This window comes from Heptranchias perlo, chromosome 25 (assembly GCF_035084215.1).
Source record: "Heptranchias perlo isolate sHepPer1 chromosome 25, sHepPer1.hap1, whole genome shotgun sequence".
Taxonomy (NCBI): domain Eukaryota; kingdom Metazoa; phylum Chordata; class Chondrichthyes; order Hexanchiformes; family Hexanchidae; genus Heptranchias; species Heptranchias perlo.
In genome coordinates, this window is record NC_090349.1 from 14,375,023 (window position 1) to 14,392,702 (window position 17,680).

Sequence of the window (17,680 nt, forward strand, 5' to 3'; positions counted from 1 at the left end):
AGCTCAAGAACAGGATCGGCAGAGGTCTGAGAATGGGTCATCTGCAGGAGAAGTGGCTTGTTGCGGTTCGACAGCCCACAACATATCCGGTGAATTTCTGCAATTACTCGGTGTAGTGTGATTTGCTGCCCGACTACAGGTTTGTCTCTGTACAACACGGGGGTACAGTGAAAGGAAGAAAGAACTTGCATTTAGATAGTGCTTTACACAACATCCCAAAGCGCTTTACAGTCAATGAAGTGTAGCTACTGTTGTAATGTAGGAAACCCAGCAGCCCATTTGCACACTGCCAGATCCCACAAACTGCAATGTGATAATGACCAGATAATCTGTTTTGGTGATGTTGGTTGAGGGATAAATATTGGCCAGGACACCGGGGAGAACTCTTCTGCTCTTCTTCGAAATAGTGCCATGGGATCTTTTACATCCAACTAAGCAGGCAGACAGGGCCTCGTTTTAACATCTCATCCATAAGACGGCACCTCTAACAATACAGCACTCCCTCTGCACTGCACTGGACTGTCAACCTAGATTTTATAATCAAGTCTATACAGTGGGACTCAAACCCACAACCTTCTGACTCAGAGGCGAGAGTGCGACCAACTGAGCCATGACTGACACTGGTGGGTACAAGTCTGTCACTGTATAACACTGGGATACAGTACAGGTGGGTACAGGTCTGTCACTGTATAACACTGGGATACAGTACTGGTGGGTACAGGTCTGTCACTGTATAACACTGGGATACAGTACTGGTGGGTACAGGTCTGTCACTGTATAACACTGGGATACAGTACTGGTGGGTACAGGTCTGTTACTGTAAACACTGGGGTATAGTACTGGTCTGTTACGGTATAACACTGGAGTACAGTACTGATGGGTACAGGTCTGTTACTGTAAACACTGGGGTATAGTACTGGTCTGTTGCTGTATAATACAGGGGTACAGTACTGGTGGGTACAGGTTTGTCACTGTGTAATACTGGGGTATAGTACTGGTGGGCACAGGTCTGTTACTGTATAACACTGGGATATAGTACTGGTGGGTGCAGGTCTGTTACTGTATAACACTGGGGTACAGTACTGGTGGGTACAGGTCTGTTACTGTATAATACTGTGGTACAGTACTGGTGGGTGCAGGTCTGTTACTGTATAATACTGGGGCATAGTACTGGTGGGTACAGGTCTGTTACTGTATAATACTGGGGTATAGTACTGGTGGGTACAGGTCTGTTACTGTATAATACTGGGGAATAGTACTGATGGGTACAGGTCTGTTACTGTATAACACTGGGGTATAGTACTCGTGAGTACAGGTCTGTTACTGTATAATACTGGGGTACAGTACTGGTGGGTACTAGTCTGTTACTGTATAATACTGGGGTACAGTACTGGTGGGAACATGTCTGTTACTGTATAACACTGGGGTACAGTACTGGTGGGTACTAGTCTGTTACTGTATAATACTGGGGTACAGTACTGGTGGGTACAAGTCTGTTACTGTATAACACTGGCGTACAGTACTGGTGGGAACAGGTCTGTTACTGTATAACACTGGCGTACAGTACTGGTGGGAACATGTCTGTTACTGTATAACACTGGGGTACAGTACTGGTGGGTTACTAGTCTTCCTCTCCCCTCTCTGGCTGTGCCCTCTACCCGCACCCTCCTCCCTGCCTCATCTGTGCCACTTCTTTCCCCCACCCTTTTCTGTATCAAAGTCCTGGAGGCAGTGAAAATGCTGGTTTCTGAATGATAACGAGTCACTTGCCTATAGTCATCTGGTCTCTCTGGAAGCAGGAAATGGTGAGAGGAAGAAAAATAAATCAAAAATTAGGTAAGTTTTCATGAAATGAGTAAATAATGCAATCTCTCAGCTCCTCGTTTAAACGAACAAGCGATGTAACCTTAGGGTTTAGCCGTGGCATGCTGGTTGTGTGCCTGCATTCTCAACATATCACACCCATGCCTGGGGGCTGTTTGGACAGGACATTCTTATTATACAAGCAGCAGCTTGTCATCAACAACAACAACCACTTGCATTTATATAGCGCCTTTAACGTAGTAAGACATCCGAAGGCACTTCACAGGAGCGTTATCAGACATAATTTGACACTGAGCCATATAAGGAGATATTAGGACAGGTGACCAAAAGCTTGGTCAAAGGGGTAGGCACAGACACGATGGGCCGAATGGCCGCCTTCTGTGCTGTATCTTTTCTAAGGTTCTATGGTTAAGGAGAATCTTAAAGGAGGAGAGAGGGGTAGAGAGGCAGAGAGGTTTAGGGAGGGAATATCAGAGCTTAGGGCCTTGACTGCTGAAGGCACGGCCGCCAATGGTGGAGCGAAGTGAATCAGGGTTGCACAGTTACTTTAAGGATCTATGCCATGAGTCTTTTGACATTTAAAACTAACTCTTTCGAATAAGTGACTCAGTAGCAGGTTAGTGTGCCCTCCATAGCTGATTGGATATTGTATCATTTTATTGAAATGTTTCTTTGAGTTTGATGAGCACTGATGCAAACCTCCTCATCGCTAACTAGATGGGCAGAACATCCCACCACAAAGCAATTCTGAACCTCAAGTACTTCCTTATGCTGAAGATGATTCACAGAAACAGGTCTTTCAGCCAAGTGTTTTTCCCACATGAGCCACCTAGTCTAATCCATCTCTCCACCTCATGCTCTTTAATATTCCTCGTTTTCAAGCAACAATTTCATTGCTTTGAAAAGACTCCACATCAACAATTTATGGCAGAGAATTTCACATTCTAACTACTCTCTCTAACTTCAGCTCTAATTCTTTTTCTGTTTATCTTATATAGGTGTCCTCCTTTTACCATCTCATCGAATAGTAGGAACAATCATCTATTATCTTATCATCACCCTTCATAATCTTGAAGGCCTCCATCAGGTCACTCCTTAACCTTCTCAGCTCAAGTGCAAAAGCTCTAACTTCTAAAGTGTCTCTTCATAACTATAACTTATCCCTGGTAACATCCTAGTGAATCTGTCTGTACCCTTCCACTGGTTCTACATCATTTCTATAACGGGGTGCCCAAAACCGAACACAAGACCCTGTCTGCGGCCAAAGTTCCATTTCTGCCTGGCAGGATACCTGTGCCTTGCGGCTGTGCTACTGAACAGATATTGGGCTAAGAATTCCTAAGGGCCTTCTGTGGTAACATCAGGGCTGACATTCAACTTGCTGCGGGTGGAACACTGGCAGTGTAGATCGGCCGCTTGTTATAGAAAACGCTCAATTTTAATTGACATCAGAATCAATGGAAATGAAAATTGGGTCCTTTCTACATCGGTCGGTCGATCCATAATGCCAGTTTTACATCCGGGTGGCAAGTTGAAAAATCTACCCAATTGTTAATACATTTTCGAAGATCTCGGTATTTCGAGTGAAATTATTAACAAACACATTTACAATTTTGCTAGAATTAGTGAGCAGAGTCGAAATCTCCGCAAATACATTTGCAAAATCCTTACAAGTGGGACAGAAGATTTCTTCTGTGTGCTGTATGTAATGAATTTGTAAACCTAAGCAAATCTATCCTCTTAGTAACCACAGGAACTGAAGGATGAACGTATAGTATTGACTCACAATATATACCAGAATTAGTTTAGTCAAGGGTCCCTGAACCATGAATTATGTAATCTGCCAATAATTCTTTATTTTTCAAGTCACGCATCTTCACGCACTGAATGCAAAGTGTAATGCTGCTCCCTCCTGGTGCAAGGCTGTCACCCCCCTCGGTAACCCAGCCTGTTAACGTGTAGGCTGTGGTACTCTCTAGTAACATGTAGTAACTTCAGTTCAAATCGGGAGATTTAATCTTGGGAGCCTATGGTCTGATGTGATGCACCAGCCGCAATAAATGCCGTAACTGAAATCAGAATAAAAATAGCGACACCAATTCTATTTGTATTAATTAGAGCAAATTTTCCGATTGCATCGAGTTTCCTGATGGACGGAAAATCACGTATTGCGTGTAGCTTCCCGATACGCACTCTCAGCGGGCGGGGTTCTGGGCCAGGAGCATATGTCTGGAACATTTACTGTGCCAAATTAGACAGGCTGGAATCTGTTTTAAGGGCTGGGTTCAGACAAAAACAAACCCTTGGGCTCCACTCCTGCAATTTAACAGGCCAGTTCCTCCTCTTGGATATACTGTCTTGTCATATAATGCAGGCCTTACACCTGGGTCAGCCTTGGTGATCTCACACCTTGGTGAGTTCTTGATTGCCGCTGCGGGGAGTCTAACCCATATACCTCTCCTCAGGGAGAGAGAGGAAATCACAGAGAATCATCCCTGGGCTGCTCTCACCCCATCCCCCTACTGCTTCGGAACAATACGGGCAAAATCCTGCCAACAGGTCAGCCAGATGCAACACAGGCAGATCAGGAGAGAGAAGAGAAGTCCTCTATGTACTCAGTAACCTAGAAATGACTGATGTGATATTAGCAGATGAATGCTTAATGTGTTTATATGATGTTCCTCAGTTTGCTATGTTAAAGCAGGCCTGTTTTGTTAAACTCAATTCTCAATTTAATAGTACAGCTGCTGAATGCTATATGTCTGAACAATCTTAACCAGGTCTTATCTCTTCCCCCAGCTCCTGCTCAGTGTTAATTATAACCACAAATTGTTGTTGTTACTAAAATTAGCAACAGAAGGGAAAATATAGCCCAAAGAGTATAAGTCTTGGTTGGGTCTAAAGTAACAGCTACTCTCATACTTTTTCCTCTCCCTTTTTAAAAAAAAAATCAGTAAAATGTTCTTCCTGTCCTGAAATTCTGACTCATCCTCAAGTGCAGTTCCACAGACACCATGTGCCTTTTACCCACTTGTCCGTTTTTTAAGTATGAGCCGAGATGTTGGGTGGTCAGCAGGTTATTTGATCCCTTGGTGGTATCTAGGCCAAGCCACATCCAGTGTCCCAATCCAGTGACCACACTCAGACACACTTTGCAGCCCCCAGGTCACTGGATGATGGTAAGCAATAGGAACGCTGGATTACTATTTCCCCTTCTGGAGCGAGGGGGGCGGGAGAGGGAACCGGAGAATGGAGGGAGCAGAGCATGGGGGGTGAGGGAGCAGAGCACAGGGATGGGGATGCAGGAGCCCAGAGGGAGCAGAGCGCAGGTCGGGGTGGGGGGTGGTGGTGGTGGAGAGCAGGAATCCGGGAAAGGGAGGGGAGCATAGCACGGAGAGAGCAGGGGGGGAGGGAGAACATGATCCAGGTCTAACGGGGGTGTGGGGTTGATGAGAGGGAGAACATGCTCCAGACGGGGAGATGTATCGCGTACTCCTCCTCCTCCACCCCCCCAATTAGACCTGGATCACGCTCTTGAGCGTGAACGATTTCTCGGAAAGTAACATCATCGGAGGGCCTGAAATCCGGAAGTTAGAACAGTGTCACTTTTCACTTTGTAATGTAAAAGGTGACCCACCCCGCCCTCACTTTCTACCCAATAAACCTGAAAACAATCCATGGCCCGCACACAATGCCCCATCAGTCCCCGCAGCTCTCTCCCACAGTGTTCAGTTTGACGGAGTGATTAGTGGCGGTGTGCGTACTTACGGTTTTCGATCGACCCGTGACGTCACTCTCAGCCCATTCTAAAAAGCTACGGCTCTGCTAGTGACATCACTTCCAATGACATCACCCTCACCTGTTCCTGTTGAATAAAATGCCGTCACTAAACCAAGCTGGCAGCTCAAATTATGTAAAATAGTCAATGCTGTGGATTTGTCAAATTTAGCCTCACAGAGAAATGGCTACAGCTCCCAGCATGATCTTGCAGTGCTCGTTAATGGGGCCACATATCTGAAGGGGCCCGCAAGTCAATTGCTGGGTTGGCCTGGCGTGGAGCGTTTTCAGAGTCAAAGCGAGGTGGGAGGCTGCTCAATGTGGAGGCCTCACTCCTCCAGCAGATAGAGGAGTTTGGTGGGAGTTTTTACAGATCATGCTGATAGAGTGCCATGAGTGACTCCAGGTTCACGACTGACACAAATTGGTGCCATGCAGCCCTCCATAGAGTGGGGCCTGGCTTGCCAGACTAGCCAACCTTCATAGATACTTAATTCACCTGTTTGTCTGTTTGGTCAGCCCTAAACCAGGGGAGTAGCTGCTGTGCTGCTTCTCTGCCTGGCCACAGACTAGTTTTGTGCCTCCTCGCTGAGTTCTCTTAGTATCTTGGCGCCTGACACTTCAACGATTATCACCCACCTCCGGGTGGACAAGGGACAAAATTCTGTGAGAATCACAGTGCAGCCTTTACATGGCAGCAGCCAGCTCTGCACGAGGTGCAGGGAAACATTGCGGTATACTGAAGAGCGTCACAACGTTATGATGCACAAGTCAGATGGTCGTCCTTTGCATCCGTCAAAGGTGCTGAATGTTTAGAAGAAGAAGCATCTGAGCAGCCTGGAGCGTCCAGAAGGACCCTTCCTGCACCTGATCCACCCATCCTGTCATGGCATCTTGGGAGGCAGATTTGAGGAGACATCTGTCTCTTCCCAGAGGTGACATAAGCAAGAGGGCTCAGATGAGGATTCCAAGACCAAGATCTCAGGGATCTGGGCTGTTAAAGATCAATGATTCAGGAGCTTTGGTCTCACCTGCAGGCAGTGGAGACTGTCTCTTCCCCCATGGTGCTGATGACGGACAATTGGAGGCGTCCAGAACCCACATCTGCAATGCAATGAGGGAGGCAGGACATGAAGTGCGGAAGACCCTGGTGACTGGCAGTCCAGGAGATCAGTGTAGCCGCCAGCCAGACATGAGGAGGAGGGGATAAGGGCTGTTGTCACTTCTGTACTTGCAACAGTTACTGCTCCCATAGATGGCAGTCTTACAAAGTAGCCTTGACTTCTCAGAAATTACAGTTTCAACATAGTAGACGGTCAAATCCGTGTTCCAGAATTGCACTCATGTGCTTGCATTTAGGCATCCCCCCCGCACCCGCCCCCCCACCCCACCTCTGTTCATTTGATTCCAGTGGGTGCGCTGCCAGCAGAATGATCCGGGCCGCAGAGGAGTCACGGGAGGGAATTCATGGCAGAAAGCGAGGTGGCCAGTTCTGGTGCGGAGTTTGGGCTGAGGGGCCCTGCCCCACTTCACTTGCCAGACCACCACCCAGAAGTGAGTGGCTTTCATAAGGAAAGTCCAGGCTTTTATGTCAGAGGAAGTTGTGAACACAGGTCACACCTTGACTCCCTTGTGCAGAGTTGGTCACTGAGGCACAAGGGAGCTACTGATGAGCTGTGGTCAGTGCAGAGAAAAGCCACAAGGAGGGTCACTAGTGTAGGAGGAAACAGCATAGATTCAAATATAGGAATGATATCAAGAAATCATTCTTCACACAAAGAGGGATCAACACTTGATTCAAGGTGAGCCAAATGGCCTTGCTCATCCACAGTTACCCTGCGATCTCTTTTTTTGAATGAGGAAGAGAAGGAGCAATGGAAGGAGGATGAGCAGCATTTATAGATACACATAACCCAACTGGCAGGGCAGCTGTAGGAGTGAAGAGGAGGTACTGTGCAGTTTGTGTAGTCTGCAATTCCCAACAGCTATCGCCTGTATTCCAAAAGACACTCTACATTATCTGAAGCTCTGGAGTAAAAGACAATGCTGCTGTCCATTGGCCCCACACTGGTCTGCTATCTTTCCCCCAACTCCACGTTTGAATCTCTCCGATCAGGTTTGGACCCTAATCAAAGTCAATAGTGAGATCCTTTGTGACTGTGGCCGTGGTCCACTATCCCTCCTCATCTTTATTTCAGTGGTTTTTAATACGGTTAACCATGCCATCTTTCCCCAATGCCTCTCCTCCATTGTCCAGCTGAGTGGCAGTGCCCTTACTTTGTTCCACTATTACCTATCCAGTCGTCTCCAAAGAATCTCCTGCAATGGCTTCTCTTCCCACCCCCGCACTGTTACCTCTGGAGTCCCCCATGGATCTATCCTTGGCCCCCTCCTATTTATCATCTGCATGCTGCCCCTTGGCAACATCATTCGAAGACATGACGTTAGGTTCCACATGTAAACTGATGATACTCAGCTCTACCTCACCACCACCACCTCTCTCGACCCCTCCACTATCTCTGTGATGTCAGACTGCTTGTCCAACATCCAGTCTTAGATGAACTGCAAATTCCTCCAATTAAACATTGGGAAGACCAAAGACATTGTCTTCGGTCCTTGCCACATACTCCATTCTCTCGCTACTGATTCCATCCCCCTCCCGGGCTGTCTCAGGCTGAAACAGACTGTTTGTAACCTCGGCCTCCTATTTGACATGAGCTGAGCTTCCAACCCCATATTCTCTCCATCACAAAGACTTCTACAACATTACCTGTCTCCGCCCCTGCCTCAGCCCATCTGCTGCTGAAAGCCTCATCCATGCCTTTGTTACCTCCAGACTTGACTATTCCACTGCTCTCCTGGCCGGCCTCCCATCTTCCACCCTCCAAAAAACTTGAGCTCATCCAAAACTCTGCTGCCCGTATCCTAACTCGCACCAAGTCCCGTTTGCCCATAACCCCTGTGCTCGCTGACCTACATTGGCTCCTGGTCCACCAAAACCTTGATTTTAAAATTCTCATTCTCATGTTGAAATCCCTCCATGGCCTCACCCCTTCCTATCTGAACAAGGTAGTGTTAGCGCTGTGCGTTCTCTGAACTCGGTAATGTTAGCACTCTGTGTTTTCTGAACTAGGTAGTGTTAGTATTGTGCGTTCTCTGAACTAGGTAGTGTTAGTGCTGTTCATTCTCTGAACTCGGTAGTGTTAACGCTGTGCGTTCTCTGAACTCGGTAATGTTAGCGCTATCTATTCTCTGAACTCGGTAATGTTAGCACTATGTGTTCTCTGAACTCGGTAATGTTAGCGCTATCTATTCTCTGAACTCGGTAATGTTAGCGCTATGTGTTCTCTGAACTCGGTAGTGTTAGCGCTGTGCAATCTCTGAATCATAGAATTGATACCGCACAGATGGAGTCCATTCGGCCCACAGAGCTTGTGCCAGCTCTTTGTAAGAGCAATCCAGTTAGTCTCATTCCCCCGCTCTTTCCCTGTAGCCCTGCAAATTTTTTCCCTTCAAGTATTTATCCAATTCCTTTTTGAAAGCCACGATTGAATCTGCATCCACCACCCTTTCAGGCAATGCATTCCAGATCATAACTACTCGCTGCGTAAAAAAGTTTTTCCTCACATCACCTTTGGTTCTTTTGCCAGTCACCTTAAATCCGTGTCCTCTGGTTCTCGACCCTTCTTCCAATGGGAACAGTTTCTCTTTATTTACTTTATCTGAACCCGTCATGATTTTGAACACTTCCATCAAATCTCCTCTCAATCTTCTCTGCACTAAGGAGAACAACCCCAGCTTCTCCAGTCTATCCATGTAACTTTAAGTCCCTCATTCCTGGAGCCAATCTAGGAAATCTTTTCTGCACCCTCTCTAAGGCCTTCACATCCTTCCCAAAGTGCAGTGCCTAGAATTGGAGACAATACTCCAGATGTGGCTGAACCAGTGTTTTATAAAGGTTTAACACAACTTCCTTGCTTCTGTACTCTATGCCTCTATTTATAAAGCCCAGGATTTCATATGCTTTTTTAACTGCTTTCTCAACCTATCCTGCCACCTTCAGAGATTTGTGCACATCTACCGTCAGGTCTCTCTGTTCCTGCACCCACTTTGGAATTGTACCATTTAGTTTATATTGCCTCTCCTCGTTCTTCCTGCCAAAATGTATCACTTCGCACTTCTCTGCATTAAATTTCATCTGCCATGTGTCTGCCCATTCCACCAGCCTGTCTATGTCCTCTTGAAGTCCTATCCTCCTCACTGTTTACTACATTTCCAAGTTTAGTGTCACCTGCAAATTTTGAAATTGTGCCCTGTACACCCAAGTCCAAGCCATTATTATACATCAAAAAAAGCAGTGGTCCTAGTACCGACCCCTGGGGAACACCACTGTATACCTCCCTCCAGTCCGAGAAACAACCGTTCACCACTACTCTCTGTTTCCTGTCACTTAGCCAATTTCGTATCCATGCTGCCTCTGCCCCTTTTATTCCATGGGCTTCAATTTTGCTGACAAGCCTATTATGTGGCACTTTATCAAACGCCTTTTGAAAGTCCATATACATAACATCAACCGCATTGCCCTCATCAACCCTCTCTGTTACCTCGTCAGTAAACTCAATCAAGTTAGTTAAACATGATTTGCCTTTAACAAATCCGTGCTGGCTTTCCTTTATTAATCTACACTTGTCAAAGTGATTATTCATTTTGTCCCGGATTATCGTTTCTAAAAGCTCCCCCACCACTGAGGTTAAGCTGACTGGCCTGTAGTTGCCGGGTTTAACCTTACACCCATTTTTGAACAAGGGTGTAACATTTGCAATTCTCCAATCCTCTGGCACCACCCCCACATAAAAAGAGGATTGGAAGATTATGGTCAGCACCTGTGCAATTTCCACCCTTACTTCCCTCAGCAACCTAGGATGCATCCCATCTGGACCGGGTGACTTAAATACTTTAAGCATAGCCAGCCTTCTAGTACCTCCTATTTATCACTTTTCACCCCATCAAGTATCTCAACTATCTCCCCTTTTACTGTGACTGTGGCAGCATCTTCTTCCTTGGTAAAGACGATGCAAAGTACTCATTTAATGGAAATCATAGAAAATTTACGACACAGAACGAGGCCATTCAGCCCATCATGTCCGCGCCAGCTGAAAATGAGCCACCCAGCCTAATCCCACTTTTCATCACTTGGTCCGTAGCCTTGTAGGTTATGGCACTTCAGGTGCATATCCAGGTACTTCTTAAATGTGATGAGGGTTTCTGCCTCTACCACCCTTTCAGGCAGTGAGTTCCAGACCCCCACCACCCTCTGAGTGAAAACATGTTTCCTAAGCTCCCCTCTAATCATTCTACCAATTACTTTAAATGCTATGCCTCCTGGTTATTGACCTCTCTGCTAAGGGAAATAGGTCCTCCCTATCCACTCTATCTAGGCCCCTCATAATTTTATACACCTCAATTAAATCTCCCCTCAGCCTCCTCTGTTCCAAAGAAAACAACCCTAGCCTATCCAATCTTTCCTCATAGCTAAAGTTCTCCAGTCCTGGCAATATTCTCGTAAATTTTCTCTGTATCCTCTCTAGTGCAATTACATCCTTCCTGTAATGTGGTAATCAGTAGCATTAGCGCTGTGCGTTCTCTGAACTCGGTAGTGTTAGTGCTATGTGTTGTCTGAACTTGGTAATGTTAGCGCTGTGCATTGTCTGAACTCTAGAGTGTTAGCGCTGTGTTCTCTGAGCTCTGGAGTGTTAGCACTGTACGTTCTCTGAACTCCAGAGTGTTAGCGCTGTGTGTTCTCTGAACTCTGAAGTGTTAACACTGTACGTTCTCCGAACTTGATAGTGTTAGCGCTGTGCATTCTCTAAAATCAATAGTGTTAGCGCTGTGTGTTCTCTGAACTCGGTAGTGTTAGTGCTGTGAGTTCTCTGAACTCCAGAGTATTAGCGCTGTGCGATATCTGAACTCGATAGTTTTAGTGCTGTCTGTTCTCTGAAATCAGTAGTGTTAGTACTGTGCCTTGTCTGAACTCTGTAGCCTGCCTGACAATGACTGGATCAACTTACACATTGCAGAGAACTTGAATTACTCTACAGCAGACTGGATCAAATTACACATTCCAGACAAAGTGTTGGGTGAGTATTGTCCTCCCACTTTCTCTTGGTGAGAATAATAAATTGGTGTATTAGCACCACAGTGGTGGCAATGGATGCAGCCTACAATGAATGGTGCCCTTACCCACTAGGCTTTCAGGAAGCCTTCTCTTTTGTTTTGTTAACGGTGTTAATTAACCACTGTGCCTGAGGGAACTGAGGATCTGTATATTAATTTTAAGAGTTAATAAACATTACAATTCCTGATACTTTTGACGTTTTTGACTTATAGTTAATCTCCCTACTTTATAGCTTATATCTTGATTCCACCCCCAACCTTTATTGCACCCATTGTGAATTTGCAAACAATGTAATGTTTAACCATTCAGTAGTCCAACAATATTATGCCCATCATAGTGCAAGATTGACCAGATGAAAAAGAATGACCTTTTAATTTACAGATTCCAATGGAAGCTTTAGGCTTTACTAAATTAAATTTATTTCTGAGGGTGGTACCATAATCAATTGCAACTCATCCCTTCATTAGCACCGCATGACTCACACCTGCAAAATTATACACAGTGCTAATTGAACTAGAGTGCAAAATATACAAAGAAGATTTATTTTATCCAATTTCCATCCGTCCCCTCCTCTCCTGAAGCTGTTAACTCCCTTGAGGGGTTTGATAGGCAGCATTCATGCTCCACTACCTCACCCACGTGGCCTTATTCATGCGCCAGGGTAGATGGTAAATGTTGGCAGGCTATTCGACTGTAGAAGGCATGTCAGCCAAACCCAATCTTATTATGACCCTATGTTCACACATGCACACTTCCAGCAAGTAGTGGGGGAGGGGAAGAGGGAGGGCTGCTGGAAAGTGTTCAGGAGTGGGAAACCTGACCTCAAATAGCTTAGCATAGGTCAGGAATCCAAGACATTCATTGTCTATATGGCTAAGAGCTGGTGGGCTAGATTTTTGTCCTCACCACCTGGGCAGTAATCTGGTGGGGGGGGGGGGGGCGATGGTCGCTGGCCTGTTATAGAACCTGCCTATTTTTTTTTTCCACTGAAATTAATGGAATGAAAATTAGGTGGGTTCCATAAAGGGCTGGGGCTCCCCTTCAGCAGATCACCGCCCAGTCAGTGAAGACAAAAAGTCTTCCTCGGTGCCTTCATCTTGAAGCCACTGGGAGGAGGTTATAAAGAATGTTTCAAATGAATGTCAGTCTTGTGACAATTCTCTTTCCCTTCTTCGTTCACAGTCTCTTCAGGCAGCCTGGTCATGTATCAAAACACACAGTCAGCAGACGGTCACAGTCACCTGCTGTCGCCCAGTCACAGCAACATCGAGGCCTTCATCCCACAGCAGATGGCCTCCACCGCACCGTAACCAAGCCAACCAAAGCAGACTGTCTTGTAACATACTTTAGGCCCGGATCAAGCCACTGGGGAAAAAAAAGATGAAAGGAGTTAAATAATTTTCCAACGCACTCAATTATACTGGGGACAGATAGTCTTCTAGAACATTCTGTGATGATGGTACTTATTTGCATATTTTGAACTCAAGAATTACTTTATTATAGAGGGCTGTTTTGAGAGATGTTGATGTGCAATAAGTTTAATGAAAATCCTCAAATCATATGTCTAATCCAAGAGCTATATAAGGTGGAAGGGGTTGGGGGAGGGGAGAGAGAATTACAGGCCAACCACTGCTAATTATTCAGATCCCTGCCCCAGATATTCCCAGTAATATGATAGTCTAGAGATATTTAGCAGCACCAAACCTGCATTTTTGTGCTGCCAGTTTTTTCACATTATATAATTTAAGCTCTGATTTATGAAGTACTTTTTCCTCACTTTAAATATGCATTTATTTCCCCCCTTATCCTGTTGATTGTAAAAATTGGACTAAAGTATTTAACTAACCACAATGTTAAATGTCATTGCAACTCACTTTGTAAATTCTGTAGGTTCACTTAAAATTTACGTCACATACAGTATTAAAGTACATTCAGTTTGTATTGTTGCCTAAAGCTCTGAATTTCTTTTTTGATTGTAGTCCCTGTTGTAAAACGTTGTGGTTTTTCTTTACTTACGATTGGCCTGGGCCAGAGGTTAAAAAAGAACAGAGAGAATTCCTGCTCCTTGACCTCTCTGGATGACCACCTCTGTTGAGGTTTTAGGCTTATGAGTGGAACAAGTCTCCCAATGAGGGCAAAGGTTAAACAAAAGGTTAATGGGCACATACCTAGCTACACTTCAAGGCTCTACGATTTTGCTCCTCCAATTTTCTCCACAAGTGATGGCAACCCTCCAGCACCTGAACCATCTCCAGTCAATTTGACAGTGAGGGACACTATCGCCAAGCCATATCCTGCTTTCTCAGCCCGACATCCACACGTGCACATAGGCCAAGGTGATTCAATGCACAGCGATCAGAGTGGGAATCCCGACAGTGGCCAGTTGTAGCCTGACTATGGTGCCAGCTGAGAGCAACTAACTTAATGCAGACCAGTGATCAAATATGGGACTTACCTGGTTTGCATGGATCCTTTCCATCCTGGGTAATTCACTTACCAAAAATGAAGTGAGCCGTGGAAAGTCCCAGCACGATCTGTATGGATTTGGGAAGTCCCAGCACAATCTGTATGGATTTGGGAAGTCCCAACACAATCTGTATGGATTTGGGAAGTCCCGGCACAATTTGTATGGATTTGGGAAGTCCCGGCACAATCTGTATGGATTTGGGAAGTCCCAGCACAATCTGTATGGATTTGGGAAGTCCCGGCACAATCTGTATGGATTTGGGAAGTCCCGGCACAATCTGTATGGATTTGGGAAGTCCCGGCACAATCTGTATAGATTTGGGAAGTCCCAGCACAATCTGTATGGATGTGGGAAGTCCCAGCACAATCTGTATGGATTTGGGAAGTCCCGGCACAATCTGTATGGATTTGGGAAGTCCCAGCACAATCTGTATGGATTTGGGAAGTCCCGGCACAATCTGTATGGATTTGGGAAGTCCCGGCACAATCTGTATGGATTTGGGAAGTCCCGGCACAATCTGTATGGATTTGGGAAGTCCCGGCACAATCTGTATGGATTTGGGAAGTCCCGGCACAATCTGTATGGATTTGGGAAGTCCCGGCACAATCTGTATGGATTTGGGAAGTCCTAGCACAATCTGTATGGATTTGGGAAGTCAGATACATTATAAATCGGTCCCCTTGATGTATGTGTGTGTGGTGCTGATTGGTCATTCATAAATAAACCATTCACCACAATTTACCATAACATTTAAAAGAAAAATGATATAGTTACTGCAAATGAACTAAGAGATTAGAGTCTAGAATTTACTGTGTGTGATATTAGTGACAAATGCTTAGCCCTTCCTATGACATTCCTTTGCCTGTTATTTTAATGGAGGCGTCACCTCATTTATAATGAACAGATTAATGATTAAAATAACGGACAGGGGAATATCACAATGAATGTGTCAAGTACTGACATTACCAGCAATAATTTCCATGGGCCAGAGTTTCGGCTACATTGGGTTGGATTTTTCAGTGCAATCCGGCCGAATCGGCGCGAAACACTGAGGAATTTAGAATCACGCCCGGAGTAATTTGCACCCGGTGTAATTCAAGTTTCCGCAATCTATTGAGCTGGTTAAAAAAAACAATTGGCTGAAACTAGCCCCACCCACAAAACTGGCCGGCCCCCCTCCACCCACTCAAGATGGCAAGTTTCCGTCAATTGCGCCTGCCTGCGGCCGTTCGAGGAGGGTTTTAAAATTAAGCTAGTTTTCTTAGGCGCAAAGCCACTAGTAGGCATGGTATAAACGTTTGTAAATAGTAAAAAATAGAAATTTACTAAGAAACGGACTAGTGTACACCAATGAAAGCAGGAAATGCTTCAGTATAGTTTTTTTGAGTCATTTTCAGTGATTTTAAATCAGGTTACTCACAGGCAGAGGACTGGACACCTTTATTAAAAATGCTTATTTATTTTCAGCAGTATTAACAAAACTGCACCAGTTTACCGCTCCTAAATACATCTCTTAAATATATCAATGAATATTTTTGGTTGCAAAAAAACTAAAGAAATTATTACGCTATGTTAAGCCGCCGAATTGCGCTGATTCATGGTAGATTTTACATTTGTGATTATGTTAATGCAATTTAGCGGAAACTTGTCGTAAATGCACCAGTGCAATTTTCGGGCACAATTTGTGTCCAAATGCCAATTCCAGGCCCATATTCTTATTTAGTTAGCGGTTTTAATAATTAGCATCTGGAAAGGTCCAGGTAATGTGATAGTGATTTTATACAAGCCAGGGGACTGCATGTTGCAGTACGTTGAGTACACTATCCTAATGACTCTGAGATCTCATTAACTCCAGCCCAGACTGATGGGACGAAAGTCTCCTTTGTAAGGCTCTATGTGAGGTGAGTTTGGGCAGTCTAAATCCAATTCCTTATGGGCCACAGCACAAATTTACTCCTAAATGGGAAATCTCATTCAGAAGTGTCTCAAGAAGGCCAGTGCAGTAAGGGATGCTCTTCAGAGGCTGAGATGAAGGTACATTTTGGGGACGGAGCAGAAGACGTTTTATTCTACTCATAACCCATACTCTGACCTGGGAGTGCTTGGTACAAGCACTGAACACCCGAAATAGGCAAGTTTTCTATTTCCCATTGCTAACATCACTTGCTTTGAAGACCATAAAAATGTACTAAAAAAATCCCACAGTTTTCAGCAAGGCCTATATGGGTGATAATGTCAAAGATAACCCATCTTTGATCATTCTTACGATGTTGTGAAGATCCCTTTCTACATTTTCACTGCCGTTGCATTTTTGCAGATTTAACTTCCTGTGTACGCATTTTTAGCGCACTGATTAACACACTTGAGTAAATTCCAATCGGTGTGTTATTTTAACACAGCCGCTGAGCATTTGTTTTAAAAGGATTAATGTCTGTGTTAAAAAATTCACAGACAGGTGTTCCCATAAATATGTTAAAATAGTACACAGAGGAACCTAAACCCAATGGTGTTAAAATGGCCAGAATATATCAGTGGATATCATTTCAAAAATAAACATTCCAGAAGACAGAATCCTTTGAAATTCAGTCTATCTGTGGCTCTCCCGACGATGGAACAATTTCATCGGGTGAGCAGCTGATCTCAGCTTGAGCACCAGTGACGTGCTACAGTTGGCCTCAGTGTCCCAGACTAGGAACGACAAAAATCAGCAAGGCCTCCCATTCCTGATCATTACCCAGTGACTCCCACGAGAAGTGCTTGTGTGTGGACATTGGGTGAAGAGAAGTTTTGGTTCTGGTGCCACACCCACTGCAGTTGAATAGCCTACCGACACTTATAGTCAAGGCTCACACTTGAAGCATGGTTACTTAGACAAGATACTGGAGAATGACCAGTGCCCATGAAACTATACCTCAGCAATCAATCAATACCTTAGAAAGGGGGAATAAGTAAAAGAAAACTTAATGAGAAAAAGTTATTCAATTTTACCGTTGTGGAGAATTCTAACACCTCACCTACCAAGAAACAACCATACACACACAGAGACAAGGGCACTGTGTCATTAAGAAATGCAGACCATAGAGAGGACTGAGTGACAGTACGTCTGAATACAGTCCTTTTACTTCTGCAACCCAGGTTCAAATCCAACACTGACAGGTGGGAGAGGGGTCTCCTCGCTCTGACAGCTGTTGTAGGCGCTGGGAGAAATGAATTTGAAAGTTTCCATTCAGGGTCCTGGGGGCAGAAGCCAATGACAGGAACTGGCTCTCTCAGGGTTAGAAGTCACAACAGTACTGAGCATCAGAAATAAAATGTAAGACAGGTGCTGTAGTTAGGACTGATTTAAATTTGGAGCTGTGGTAGATGCAGCTTAGAGGGGAAGAAGTTTCATTCCCTGATCTTTCAGATGACATTAATAATAACTGGAATTTTCTCTC

General features: G+C 44.9%; 1 protein-coding gene across 4 annotated transcripts in view; it reads left to right on the forward strand.

Annotated features, from left to right (window-relative positions):
- hnf1a (HNF1 homeobox a) overlaps positions 1-13,717 on the forward strand; it is a 184,462-nt gene extending 170,745 nt beyond the window's left edge. For 2 of the 4 annotated variants that reach the window (XM_068005667.1, XM_068005669.1), the window contains 2 exons: positions 11,679-11,738; positions 12,959-13,717. In XM_068005667.1, the coding sequence (XP_067861768.1) occupies positions 11,679-11,738; positions 12,959-13,086 (188 nt within the window). In that variant the 3' untranslated portion in view covers positions 13,087-13,717. The remainder of the gene's footprint in view (positions 1-11,678; positions 11,739-12,958) is intronic. The other 2 variants (XM_068005668.1, XM_068005670.1) reach the window with 1 other exon arrangement.
- Positions 13,718-17,680: the final 3,963 nt, after the last annotated feature.